The sequence below is a fragment of the Pleurodeles waltl genome, chromosome 2_2 (genome assembly GCF_031143425.1).
Source record: "Pleurodeles waltl isolate 20211129_DDA chromosome 2_2, aPleWal1.hap1.20221129, whole genome shotgun sequence".
NCBI lineage: Eukaryota > Metazoa > Chordata > Amphibia > Caudata > Salamandridae > Pleurodeles > Pleurodeles waltl.
The window spans coordinates 209,291,587-209,306,861 of record NC_090439.1 but is presented as its reverse complement, the minus strand read 5'-3'; the positions used below and the strand labels follow the sequence as shown (position 1 = coordinate 209,306,861).

The following is a 15,275-nucleotide window of genomic DNA, read 5'->3' as shown; positions in this document are numbered from 1 at the left end:
ATCTCCCCCCCTGCCGTCTGTTATCCAAATTCATATCTGTAAGAAAGTAGCATCTTTGTGACCTGGTTAAGCTCACTTTCTTCCTGATGGCAGTATGTTTTGACTGTAGTACACGGGGATCCTGATAACCAGGACCCCAGTGTCTATGCTCTCTCCTCTAAATTTGGTTGCTGGTAAACCTTTAAACCCACAATTGGCATACTGGTGCATACGTTTAAGTCCCTAGTATATGGTACATGGGTACCCAGGGCATTGGTGTGCCAAGAGACTCCCATGGGCTGCAGCATGTTTTATGCCACCCAGGAAAGTCCAGGCAAACTGTCTGCAGACCTGCTATTGCAGCCTGCATGAAATGGTGCAGGCACCTTTCACTTTAAATATAAGGCTTGCTTTATATCGCAGTCATTGCACTTGGACACTGTAAGTCATCCCTCTGGTAGGCCCTTCAGCCAACGGGCATGAGCAGGCTGCCCTTACAAAGCCAGAAGAATGGAGTCTGGTGTTTTTAAGTGTGGGGAAGCCATCTTAAGGTATTTAGTGGACACTGGTTAACACAAGTGGTCTGATTACATAATGGCTTCTCCGAACCTAGGCGTGATTGGTATCAAACATGTTGGAATCATGCAACTACACCGATTTCAGGGCTAGTTGCCCAATCCCATGTGCTCTAGCGGTTCCTTAGGAGGTCACCCAGTTCTGCCTGTACAGCCTTGTGGGGTGTAGCTGCCAGTTCACACTGCTGTGACCTCAGACACTGTTCTGCCCTCCTGCTGGTGAACCTGACTCAAAAAGGGGGAGGCAGAACAAAGGATTTCCTGCAAGGGAGAGGTGTTACCTCCTTTCCCTTTGAATATAGGTGCCTATGGGTTGGGGTAGAGTGGCCTCTAAGAGCCACCAGACTGCTTTAAAGGGCACATATGGTGTCCTCCATGCATAATTTGGTTTGTACCAGGTCAGGAACCCCTTGTTTCAACTCTGGTGTGAAACCATACAAAGGACAGGGGAGTGACCCACTCCCCTGTCCAGCTCATCCCCTAGGGAGGTGCTCAGAGCTCTGCCAGATGGCCGGTTTATTCTGTCATCTTGGAAACAAGGTAGGCAGGGGCCCCTGGAAGCATCTGACTGGTTAGGCCTGGTAGATGACGTCCCTGACCCACTCTAAGGGCATCACTGCAGATAGTGACCAACCCCCTTTTAGGGTTACTTGAGGGCTCCCTAAGGGTGGGGTCCTCAGATTCGTCAAGCAAGACTCTACACCAGGAACTCTCTGCAAGACTCTTCGGCTTCTGGCCTCCGGAACTGCTGTTGGTCTGCCTTGGAACTGAAACAAGACTGTATCCAGTTGGGAGGGCTCCCACTGCAACATTGTTTCTCCAGCTCCTGTAAGATTTCTGCAACATCTGTGGCTGTGCATTCTCCAGGGTCACAAGGACTCTGTTTGCATCCAAGAAGTAAGAAGGAATCTCCCTTGGAGAGAAAAAGTCACTCCCCTGCATCTGCAGGCACCCCAAGCCAATGAAGACTGGCTGCTGGATCCTGCTATACTACTGACATCGAAAGGCTCTTGCAACAAAGGTGGTGGTTCTGTGGTCCTCTTCGGGCCCCCCTTGTCTTCTGATCCACTCAGGAGACTGTGGGCCCTTGCTGCAGCCACTGGAACGGAACCCCTGTGTACCATGACTGTTGTTCTTGCCAAGGATTGTTTGCTTTTCCACCAAGGCGATCTTTAGGCTCCAGGAAGCCACAGCCTCCAGCACTCTGCAACTCCAAGATGAGCTTCCAGTCTGCAGTTCCTGCAGTGTGGGACTCCTGATAGTTGTGCTGTTGAGGCTTCTGTGCAATTCCCTGTGCCTGCTGCCAGTGGATCACTCTTGGGGCTCCATTGGCTCCAGCTGGCTTTACCTCCTGCTGAAGGTCTCCATTGACTCTCTTCCAAGGGTTGAGTCACTAGGACCTTACTGGTCCTCAAAAACCTACAACTTACATTGCAACTACAATATACGTTTGCCATGACTTATTGGTGACCCTGCTGGTCATTGACCCTCCTGCACTCTGGTAACCGATGTGGGACAGCTCATGGGTAACTCCAAGGATCTGCTGCATCCTCCTGGACTCTTCAGTTGGACTTCTTCCTTTATTGTCCTGCCAGAACTTAACCTCCAAGAGGGTGGGCATAGCCTTCCTGCACTGCCTGGACATCTTTGATTGGTATGGACTCTTTTCCCTTCTTTTTCCGATTCTTCCCATCTGTAATCCACCTCTGTAGTCCATAGGTCACGACAGCAGCTGGACAACCGAGAATTCCTTTGACTCCAACAAGGGTTTCCAGCGTCACTTCGCCCCTATGCACCTGGGCTCCCTGATGTAGTTACTCTGGTCTTCTGGGTATGCACGGGTGGGGGCACTCTCCAACATTCTTTGTGCCAACTGTTTTCCTTAAGGTCACCTGGGAGGGTCCTGAATCTATAAACTCCAATCACAACTGTCCTTTGCTATCCTATGGGGCACCCAGTTTGATAACAATTCTGCATCCAGGCACCTTTGGGATTACAGTAACTTACCTCTGGTATTTTCGTACTCCCCCAGACCCTGGAATCCTAACACACTCACCTTGGTTGGGCATCTCCATTCTTATACCACTTTTTTTTTTTTTTGTATTTGGTTTCCCCCCCTCCCCCCAGGACTCCATTGCTGTTTCTGATTGTTACTAAGTGAATATTTTGTGTGGAGATATACCGATGTTAGTATAGTCTTTAGTGTTGTAATACAGAAATTATTTATTTTTGCAACTCCTTGTGTGGTTCTTTCTTGTGAACAGTTACTGACTGACTATTGTGGTATTGCAATGGCTTTAGATTCCTCCTAGATAAGCCTTAGCTGCTTACCACAGATACCACCAGAGAGCTTTTGCTATCTGGACACCTAAACACTATCTGTAAGGGTTGCCTGGACTCAGTGTAGGGTGCCACACCATAGGTGTATACCATAAACAGAGCCAGCCTCCTACAATGTATTTTACCCATTCCTCCTGCACTCCATGATCCAATGTACCATACATGCCAACATTTTGAACTTGGTAAGAAGGAGATTTTGTAAAAAAAGAAGAAAAAAACCTGCTAATTAATTTTTTCCCATTGATTTAAATTAAAAAGGAGATTTTAGGCAGGAGACAAATAAAATAAAGTCCTTTGGGGCTTAAAAATATTGGGTGTCTCCTGCCTGAATCGGTTATGTTACCATGTATGGTTGTACTGCTACCAACTCTTCTTTCTGCCCTAAGTGGTCTGTTCTATTGCCACAGCCTCTCTTGCCTATCCTGCCTGGCTGGTTTGTTGCCCTTGCCCCCTAAATCCCCTGCCCTCCATGGTTCGTTCTTCTGCCACTGCCCCTCCCGCCTGCCCAGTGTGGTCAACTTGTTGACTCTGCACCCTTTTCCCTTCCCTCAATTATCCAAGTCTGTGCTCCCGACCTCTGCCTCCCCACAGTATTCTAATGAACAACTAGACATAAGAACTAAGAACTAACATTCTATATTTTGTTATACAAAAGTACGGCACACCTGACCTTCATCTTGATGTAATCAAAACTGTAATACCTAAAGAATTTCCTTTAGAAATTATTATAAAAATGAGGTCTTATTCCCCTTGAAATTATGGTTAGTGCTCTAAAAAACTAAAATGAGGTCATATTTTCTGAGTTCTCAAATAGTGACAAAGCACTTACAATTATTTGCTACCTTTGTGTTTTTTTTTTTTTTTATCCAATTGATCACTTGATTATATTTTTCACTTAGAGGAGAGGATGTGGTGTTACAGCCAGACTTTGCAACTGGGGAAGCAGGGTTAAGTTTCTGCACCAGCTCGACATCTTGTGAATCTGGGCAAATCACTTAATCTCCCCATGCCTAAAACCAAACTGAACGTGCCCTTGTATAATGTAACAGATGCTCTTGTAAAGCAATCCAATACCTTTGTTCTAGTCTGCACTACTTAAAACTGCAAAAAAACACAGAAATTAAGTGTTTTGCACAGGTCATTGGATTATACTTAGGCTACATTTGGGTGATATTTGTGCTTTATTTGGGCTCTTTTTTCCTCTGGTGGCCATCTTGGGGTACTTATTTGTTAAGAAGCTTCCTAAGTTCCTCATTTACTGCAGTATCTCCAGTAGAAAATGCTTGACTTCACTTCAATCAAGTTGTCACACTTTTGACATACATTCAGAATGTTAGCACTCTAGTTGCTTATTAGAACATTGTAATAAAGCCGCTGATCACCAGGGAATTATCTGGCAGTCTGCTTCTGGTGTTGAAAGTGCATGTTTCAGTCTGCTTGTCAGAATTGTTTAGCACTAACCGTAATTTCTATGACAAAATGCACTCCCTCATTTTGTTTGTTTTTAAATAAAAAATTTACGTTTTATCCGTTTGATTCAATCAAGATGGCTTCAGCTGTGTCGCACTTTTGTCATAAATAATACTGCGCTCAGGTTGTTCTTTAGAACACTCTGGGAGGCTGTAGTAAAACACAACCTAAACAACTGACAGGCTGCTCCTTTTGGAAATACACGTTTTACTGAGAATGTTAGACTCTATTCTAATATGGCTTAGAAAGATAGTTTTAATTTACAGAAAATGTGCACTCATTTTAGCTTCTGGAGCACCATCCATAACCTATACGGGAAAATCATGAAAAATCAATTCTCTCAAGCATGACTCATGAAATCCCAGCACGGTAAAATAACCTTGGAACACACCACAATTCCCAAAATTAGTATGGTACCATCAACACATGATTTTTATTGGAACTAAAATGTATCATCGCCCTTTATACATTCTTCTTTTTGTGACCCTCAAAAGCTGGCATTCATTACAATGCATTTCAGTAGGGTGCTATCATGTATATTAGTCCCAGGATGGCTGCCAGCCCTTATTGGTTGAAGTGCTGATAGCCACTCAGATCTCACCATGAGATCTGTGCTTAGGCTTTGCCCAGTTTACAAATGTCTTTTTCTTTATCTACTACTGAATGGATTTACACCAAATAACAAAAAAAGGGTGCTTTCTGGACCAAGTGCTACCTTACTGCCAAATTTGGTGTAATTCCATTCAGCAGTTTGTCTAAAATTCCTATGGGAATGAACATGACAAATATGCTTTTTTTGACGACCCCCCCCCCCCCTTTCTCAGCCCTCGCTTGACGGATCACCCCAAAAATATCCATGTAAAAGAAGACCTCAGAGGGCACTTTTTTTTTTTTTGGGTGGTGGAAAATTGCATTAAGATTCATCAAACAGTGCCAAAGATATAGCCAAGTCAAAAAAATACTTTCCCTTTGGAAACTTAAGTTCTTACTATAACTAACTACTGGCGACTGCTAGTAGATAGTGTGTGTGTGTGTGTGTGTGTGTGTGTGTATATATGTGTGTGTATGTGGTGGGCGGGGCAAATCCCTGTGCCAAATCAGATCTTCTCATCATACTGCAGGCATACAAGTTACGTTTTAGTGTTAGGAGAGCATTTTCCCAGTGGAACGATTATCTTATTTAAAGTGCACTAGAGACATGATGAAAGGAAGATATATATAGTTTGAGCCAAGCTATCCATTTCAATTTCGGCATTCCTTAAAAGTGACTGAGTGCAGGCAGAGTAGTTGACTTCGAAATATGACTAATAGAAGGTCTAGCACTTTGATTTGGGAAATCAATTAATTGGACACAAAATGGATGAAAAACACCTTTGAAATTGATAGAATAACTGGAACAAGCATGCTCAGCAGAAATGAATAAATGATGGGAAATGATAAATCTTAAAACAATTTTTTTTAAATACATTGAACAAAAGCAATTTCCTAGTGAACTTAGAATATTAGAGTTGCTGACATGCATTGACTTAAATGAGAATCTCCTGAAACAATGGCAATCAGACAAAACAGAGTGCTTTCTTAAACTTATCAGAACTCTAATGATACATGCTAAATTGAAATTGGCAGCAGTCTTAGGAAAAAAAAAAAAAAAAGAAAAACTAGAGAAAAGCAAAAGTATAGAGGAAGTAAAAGACACTCTAGAGATTATTGAAGAGAAACCTGTACAGCATGAATCGGAGATACAAGCAAGAAAGGCAAGAATATACACCTTAGGGAAGAGGTTTGATTCATTCTTTAGGAGACATGTTATGGCGAAGACATAAGATAAAGATACAATCCTCTCCAATGAGGAGAGCTCAGAGGTGAGCTCTGAGCTCAGGGGATATAAGGTACTTCTTTTGCAAACCGCAAACTGGATTTTTCCCGGGAAAGGAGACTATCAAATAAGTATGAGACAGCAAGTAAGGGGATTTTCAAAGAAAATTTAAATCTACCAAACCAGGAGATCAAAGAGAAGATACAAAAGGAAAATGATGAAGAGGAAAGACACAAGATGAACTTAAAAGAAAGTGGAGGTTAAACATCTAAGCTTATTAAACAAGGGCTTCACATTCTGCCTGGATAAACAAATTAACCTGGCAACTGCGAGAATGGATATAAGTTTTTCTGGAAATTAAAATGAAAGATGTATTTTTTACTGAGGAAAAACAGACACAAAATCCAAGAAAGTCCTTACAAGTTGATCATTACTAAGAAGAACAAACACCGCTTTAAAGCACTTCTCAGTTTGGGAAATCAATCGAATGATGAAAAGGTACTTCATAGAGTCAAAGAACTATCTAATAAGGACTGTTGTGAGATTATGGGGATCCCAACTAATAAAAAAAAGAACATCAAATGTAAACCCAAATCATCTTTGTTCACAGTTGGCAGCTGACTATAAGAATGATTTTTTTTCAAGGCTTAATGGTAGAAGATTTAAATGGACTAGCAAGCAACAAAAATAGAAATTAAATTTAAAAGAACGAATATAGCTGAAGATGACTGGTTTGCATTAAAAGTTCTTCAGGAGGATTCAAATATAATAATCAAAACCTCAGAGAAGCATGGAAATATTGTAATTTTGGACTGCCATAAATCTGTTTTACAAGCCAGTAGACAATTAAAGATGTAACAACACTATGAGAAACTGAAGACAGAGACAACTGCGGAATATTGTGGAAAGATGACGGTCTATTGTATGAAGAAGAATATAAATACATTAAGACAGGCTTTCCCATATCACCAAGCATTTATTTTTTGCCTAAGGTCCACAGGAGTATTTAGAATCTACCTGGTCACTCCATTCTGAGTTCTATGGGGGTGCTTTTGTAAAATACCTCAAGATATATTGATATCTTTTTGTTCCCTTATGTCCTCAATTTACCATCATATTTGAGACTCTCCACATATTTTTTTAATACGATCAGTAGCATCCTCTGGTAGTCTATCTGATGGCCACCAGAGATGTTAGTTTTTACATCTATCTAACACACTGATGATATGAAAGCCCCTGAATACTATATGAAGTCAAGGTCCATCAGTCTAATGGAGATGTTGGATTTTTGTTTAACACACAACATATTCCTTTTTAGGTTGAGTATACCAGTGCCCAAGCACTATTTTTTTATTTTCTCTCTTCCCTTCGCGCTCTATGGCGCTTTGAAGTTTCATACCGTAGGAGCTCGATCTGCGGTATTGGAGAGTGCTGGTCTCTTGTCTCTTGCCTTCACAACTTCCGCCCTCTTGTGCTCCATGTTGCTGTCCCTGGTGTAATTTCCCCCCATGAAACCCCTTACCTCCAAGGTGCTTTATCATCTGCTTGTCCTGGCAACCTTGCCTCCCCTGCGTGTCATGTTGCTTTTTCCTTGTTAATGACATAAGTAACAATCAGATACATTTTGGTAAAACTCACTTCCACCTGAAGTTTGGAGTGCAGGAAAGACTGGACATTTGTGTGAATAAAGCACTGCTAAGAAGTTGCTTGGCTCCTAACAGTTTGTGTCACGATCTGAACTAAAACAAAAAACAACTAGGAGTACGTGCAGTGGAGCCAAGCAGTACGTGCTCGTCGGTGGCATCAAACCAAAGCAGTAAAGTCCTATTTCAGGGATCTGTTTCTGCCTAATGGGCTCTGCTGTTATTTCACATCTTAGACAATCCTGCGGGAAGAAGACAAAGCAGGTTGCCTTTTGTGTCTCCACCCAAACAGCCCCATATTACTGAAATTTAAGGCTTAATAAAATCTGCATTTAGAAATAATTAGCAGACAGGTTTGTGGTGAATAGGATCTCTTGACTGTGGAGCAGGCTCACAGCAGTGTACGCTCAAGGGTGAAAGGAACCATCCCAACCCTGCTTGGAAGGTCACAGCCTTCACTCTGCTGATAATGTGGCATCCAAAATGCGGCATTCTTATCCCGCTGAGAAAGAACAAAACTCCATCAGATATATTATGCAGGAGCTTTTTATATATTTAAAAGCAGCAGTGAGGCGAATAAAGTACAAATTAATCCCAATTGCTGCAAAGAAAACAGTGTCTCAGTATTGTGAGAAAAGTGGCAATAATTGGGAAAATGTTTGTCTTTCGTTAATAACGCTTTGGTGTGAATGCAAACTTATCCTCACATTTTAGAGGTGAAATATTACCATTACAATCAGATCTTCAGGTATAAGTGATGTTGCCAAGGGCTGCTTATATCTAAATGGCAACATTTTCATTTTTTTTGTGCTCATAGAGGAAAAATGTAAATTTAAGTGCTTTAGTTATATGCAGGTACACTCAAATTATGTGGCAGGAGAGGACCAAATTATGAGACAGGGTTAACCAATGTATGTGGCAAGAAAAGTCTAGTTATGCAGTTACATTGCCAAGAGCTCTAATTCTAGCAAATGAAAGACAGATTGCATTGCAAATGCTGATTGATGGTTGCTGTTATTTGCAAATCCATGGCACAGCCATGGGTACTTCATTTGCTCCCACATATGCAAACTTAATGATGGGATGATGGCAGGCTGAAACTGTATGGCCATAACAACATTTCAGTTGACTGGGAAAAGTGAAACCTTGGGTCCACTACATTGAAGACCTTTTTATAATTTTGGGAGGTAGCAGAGAAGAATTGGAGGATTTCATCAAATCATTGAATGATAATAATGAGACTCTTAAATTTACCTATGAAATCAGCTCGCATATGATCAGCTGTTTGGATATTGAAATACAGATCAGAGGCCAGAAAATCTGTTTAAAGATTCATAGAAATCCTACCAGTTGAAACAGCATATTACACACAAACATCATACACCCAAAAGCCCTTACATGGAGTGTGCCCTATGGTGAATTTGATTAATTTGTTCAAAACAAGGATATTGTGAAAATCAAGTCATGGTCGAGTTTGAAAGGATTAAGGAAAGTTGTCTTGAGTGATGCACTAAAGAGAGCACAAGAAAATAACAGGGACAACATCTTGATTTTGAAAAAGAAAACCAAGAGAACATAACATATATATTTTGAATCGTAACACGTCAAATTCTGAAATGAAGAATTTGATTAAAACAAATATGAAAATTGTGGTAATGGATGAATCCCTTAATTTCAGTATTATCTGAAGTACCACAAATAACATATAGAAAGATTGTCTCTTTAGAAGACTTGTTGACACATTACTTTATGCCGGAGTTGAAAGTAAATACATACAGTTGGCTAAAAGACAAACAAAATGGGTTCTGGAGATGCCCCAAATGTAAATCCTGTGAACTTGGTTGCAATAAGTTGATGTTTGAACTCCATGGTGCCCAGAAAGGGTATCAAGGAACGAATTATGCAAGACCACACATGTAGTATATGTGATAGTGTGGATGCGGCGAGAAATATTTTGGCAGCATTGTAAGCAAGTTGAAATTGAGGATTCTACAACACCTACATGCAATCAATAATAAGGACTTTACTTATCCAGTGGCAAAGCATATTTGGGACATGGAAAGTGGGAGCAAATGGGTCTCATATACTATGGGGTTCAACATATCCCTAGGAAATCAAGAGGAGGAGACCTATAATTAACTTTGAGAAGGTTAGAACCGAAATTGATCGTCTTGATGGGAACAGATATCCCTTGGAGATTGAATATAGATGCTGAACTCCATGTCCACTGCTGAACTCCATGTCCACCTATAAAATGAGATTATATGAAATTACATTATTGTAAAGTGGGACATCCTTTTTAACATAATTATTTGCTTGACAAGGCATTCACCTTCAGAATATGCACTTGAAGATTTTGGTGCTTTAAATTTCTATATCTAATGTAAAAGAGCAATCTAGATTGTTAATATGTGACAGGTGAAGGATGAAGATCTTCTTAAGGAATCACTTACATGTTGACATCCTGTGGGGTATGCTATGTAGGGTTCATCGCTTCAGCCTAGTTTGAGAAAGTAGTAATCTGCACTGTGACGGTTCTTGACTTGTCCCAATGAGCCATAAATGCTGTACCAATTGGTAGGAAACACTGTTGTCATAGCACTTTAACATGCTGTAGTTATTTTGATTGAGATGTGGAATGTAGGCAACACATTTCAACTCTGGTAGAAGCATCAGCGTGTTAGATTGTGCACTCCAAGAGAGTGAAGTAGTCGATTTGAAAGGAAGTACACATCAAGACTCAATCATATAACTAAATTGAGAGGTGATACACGTAACTTGGTTAATTTGGATTTGCACTTTACGAGAATACTTTACTCCATTTCAGGTAGTTGCATTAGCATTTTACATCATGCATCTAAAGAGTTAAGTAGTGTATGCAAAATGTTCTCACATTATAGCCCCAATGAGGTGCACTTATTGTTTTATATCATTGCCCCTCATAGACAGCTCTTTACTTTTAACTTTCCTGGTAAACTTGGAGGATCTTGTATTTGTAATTTTAAGATCATAATGAAGGAAAATCATAGAGGGTACAATATTGATGAATGTCTTGAGATTTAATCATCTATTTTTGTCAGCCTTTTTTGGTTATATATGGGATATGAGCTTTATGTTTTTAATATTTTAAAGAAAAAAAAGTTTGAAGTGGAATATACAGGGACATAATATCATTATGATTAGATGTGTATGATTTGATTGATGTTGGATCCGAAAAGTATGTTGACTCATGAGGTTGTAAACCAACCATAGAATTAGTTGTGGGTTTTGAACTTCGAAATATGTCGACAATATCATCCAGTGTGTAGAAGTTTTAAAGATGGGCCACTTTACCGTAGTGTGAAATCTTAAAATATGTATTCTATTATAGTATTTAGGATGAATAATTTATGACCTTAAATCTGCCAGCAACATGATTTGTTTGGTTTCCAAAAACTTAACTATGTGACTGTGGCTATACATGAATGATGGCAGATCAGGATAAACAGCAAAACGTTAGAAAGAAGTAGAAACCAAAAATGTAAACAATGTGCAGTCCAGTCTTTTTAAATTAGGTGTTCGTAGATGGGACAGCTATCCCTTTAAACGACACTCTGAACATAATAGACTCTGGTCCTGTGGAAGGCTGTTGCTGTCACACGTCAACCATACCTGCACTTACAAAACGAAAATAAAAGAATTATTATTCACCATTTGGATGGATTGCTGTGCCACCTTTTTCTTTCACAAAGTTTGGAAAGATATAATACGATGTATATAAAAGGACCCCTACTACTCATTACCACTATCCAGCCCTAAACCCTAAAATTATTTTTGCCACTCCAAATCTAAAATTACCCTTGGCACCCCTAATTGCTAAAATTATCTCTACCACCCTTCTTTACCATTACCCACCCCTAAACCTTAAAACTAACCTTATTGCCGTTTACCACTACCCACCCCTAAACTCTAACATTACCAGTACCGCCATACAACACTACCCACTATTAAGTCCTAAAATTACTCTAGCCTCCATTTACCATTACCCTCCCATAAACCCCTAAATTAGCCTTACAGTTATTTGTAAGAAATATAATAGACACACACACACATACATACATATGCTTACCCTAAATATACTTAACTTGTGTGGTAAAGGCTGTTTCGATGTATTTGTCAGTCATGAGCTTTCACCTCTGAGCTTTAGTAACAGTTGGTAGTCAGTCAAAATAATAATCTTCATTGAAATGTAACATGCAGCAAAACATACAGCTCCTATTCAAGTTTCAATGGTAACTCTGAATTTGAGCACACCCACTTCATGACGTTGTTGCTCATTTAAATGAATGTCCAAAAAACTGTGCTCATAGAGTTCATTGAGACTGCCAACACACTGTAGTGTAAACAAACTTGTGCTAAACAGACCAGATGTTCTGTAGGCTACCAGTGAAACATAAGAATTGGCAAAGCTAATTGGTGTTGCCATTTGGACCAATTGGTTTTGCCAATGGTTTCAACCAAAAAAAAGTGTGAAAGTACGGCAGGTACAGAGACTGCGTCATTTCACAAGCAAGCACATGCACCACCGCAAATGCTTGCACCTAAAAAAAAAAAAAAAGTGCATTGTTTTCTAGTTCCACATCCAAGATAGATCAGTAAATTAATATAAACAACTAAATTTGACTGAGGAGAAATTGATTTTTGAAAGGCAGAGCAGACTGGCAGCAATTTGCTGCTGGGTCCACCCCTACCAAAAAAAAAAAAAAAAAAAGTTGCTACAGGAAGTGGGACACCAACAGAGGAGTGTGTGGAGGGGAAGAAGCGGGGAATGGGAAGGGAGAAAAGGAGGTGATTAAAGCAGGCGAGGCCAAATCAGCTTATGAAAAAGGCAGGGAGGAATGTAGAAAGTTAAGAATGGTTTTGAGTGGGATGATGGAGGAGCGACACAGCTGCTGGAGGGATGGAATATTGAGGAATGGAAGCTTCACACGAGGGAGAAAGCTAAGAAATATATGCACTCTCATGGAGTGCTGTAAGAAATACAAAAGTGGCTTGTAAAAGTGAGCAGTTCAATATTACAAGATATCTAATCAAAAGGGATGGTAGAGACTATGCTCCAGGGGAGGGATAAAGGAGAGAAACCAATACAATATGGACAAGGAAAGTCTTTGAATAATAAATAAGCAAATAAGAGTGACCGTAAAGGTAATCAGTGTTGAGCAACAGGTTGTGCCAAAGTCCACTGTAGGTTCTTGGTATAGAACACACTAGGCCTTCTCCTACAAGACCACTAAAAGATGTTAGGCAACACCTAAGAATGGTAAGTTGACTGTTGACTCAGTAGTTTTCATTTATGTTTCAGGTTTTTGCAGAGATGATGAAATGAAAGCTATGGACGTTTTGCCAATTCTTAAAGAAAAGGTTGCGTACTTGTCAGGTAAGTAACATTTGCTTTGCTTTCTAAGCCCATTGAAATAGTGTTTTGACTGAGAAACATTCTTAAAAGCTCCAGAGAAGTGTTATATTATCCTTTTACACTGTCTTTACTGTCTATACTCCTCTGTAAACTTAATCTTAAGCCTGTGCAGCTATTCCCCTCCAGATTTTTGTGTCTTACTTTTTTTTCTTCTAACATCCATCTCTTTTTGTATTACACACCTTAACTTCACTGTTTCCTTTTGACGGCAAAACAATCTCTGTCCTGGTGATGCAAGACTAACAATCTGCAGGAAAATCCAGTGCAAACAGTAGTGATGACTGAGTTACTGTCGGGGTAGGGAGCCCATCTATTACCCCTTATTTGTGCACGATTACATGACAAAAAAGAAACGTCATCACATCAGTTATTTGAGCTCAGAGCAGTTCATCAGGCTCTTAAGGACTTCTGTCATCTCTAATGATAAACCGCATTCTTAATCATATGACCGCAATACTGTACCTAAATGAAGGTGGCACAAGCTTGAGAACGTTTAGCACTGAAAACACAGAAGATCTGAGTTTGGGCTTTATCCAGGGGCCTGTCAGTCAAGCCAGTACATTTACCAGGAGCTGTACATCAACACGCATCCTTCCAAAGTAGGCTTTATGTATAAAAACACAAATAGGTTCCAAAAACTATGCTATTCCTATATGTTCACACAGTCAGGCTTTCTAACAGTGGAGCTCTTAACTACAGGTCAGAACAAAAAAATCAAACACACAAAAGATGGTGATATTATATGGTTCCTACAAATCTAGCAAAACTATGTATTATACCAACACAAACTTCACAATATAGAGACATGTTCACATGTCCACATATACCATCAGTAAGTGTTGTATCTTGGCTAGCTCACAGTACCGCATATTTTGGTGATATTGCACATGGGCATCAACTCCTTTGTTAGATTGTTTTCTCTCTGCCGTCTGGTTCGGACTTCGACTCAGTTTGGTTCTCTCAATCTTTTCTTTTTCGACAATATTGTTGTTGTTCACGCTTCTCCTATTTTAGCAATCTCGCTGCTTGTTTCAGGTCGGGCTCCAGCCATCTGCCCTTCGGGGAGCCCGTGCTGCCTCAGACCTGCTTTCTAAGTTGTTCTGGCATCAACAGGAATGGTTGGGGGGGGGGTGCGTTGCCTGCAGCCGATGAAGCCGCACGCTTAAGCGCGGCGCTCCGGGAGCAGTGAACGGGGCCCAGTTAATCCTGCCGCAACAAAGCCCAGAACGGAGCTCTGGCCGGTGCCACCTACCCATAACGGCTCACGCCACTTGCGGGAGCGCTACTGGAGGATAACGAGCGGCAGTGGAGGTGGAACCGGAGCCTGAAGTTCGCGCCCGCTTGAAAACAAGATGGCGGCCGCGACTTGGAACCAGACCAGCGGATCGCTCCTCCGGGAGGAGGGCGCATAACGCTTCGGGACCACAGCAATCCGGATCCTTCTCCCCAAGGGGGAGTCCAGAGCAGTGGCAGAGATCGAATAAGAAACGTGGTAAGAGGAGGGGGGGAAGCGCGACCGCATGAAAGAGCCTGCTTAAAACAGCCCACCCGGCTGTAGCAGAGCAAATCGTATTCCACACCACAGCCTGCAGTCCCATAATAGCGAGGTGTAGGGGGCCTTGTAACTGACCGCACCACTCTAAATCAAGAAACTGCTCCTGGCCAAATATATACTGCACTACCAGAAATTAATTAAACCCAAGAATAAAACCACAACCAAAGGAAGTCAGTGGAACCCCAGAATATAAAGAAGCACTCGGCAGAAACACGAACAATTTCTGGCTGAAAAATCATCGCCCACTTGAGTGAGTGGGGTCGGGAGACCTGGCCATACCCCTTCTGGAAGCCCCATTCCTCGACAGCGACTTAACGCAAGCAGGAAGGGAACAAATACTAAGCCCTCCCTCACAGCACTACAATCCCTCCCAAACAGACACCTTATTGAAGGTGAGCGGAGAGCCAGAGGGGTTTATCCCATCAAACCACTGGTTTATTAA

The 15,275-nt window shown here is 41.1% G+C and overlaps 1 protein-coding gene across 7 annotated transcripts in view; it reads left to right on the top strand.

The window, feature by feature from the left end:
• Positions 1–15,275, top strand: part of TRIO (trio Rho guanine nucleotide exchange factor) — a 3,522,386-nt gene that overhangs the window by 72,248 nt on the left and 3,434,863 nt on the right. For all 7 annotated transcript variants that reach the window (XR_011200906.1, XM_069219639.1, XM_069219640.1 and 4 more), the window contains exon 2: positions 13,165–13,239. Coding sequence is in view for 6 of the 7 variants with exons in the window: in XM_069219639.1 (XP_069075740.1) it covers positions 13,165–13,239 (75 nt within the window). In the remaining variant the exon portion in view is untranslated. The remainder of the gene's footprint in view (positions 1–13,164; positions 13,240–15,275) is intronic.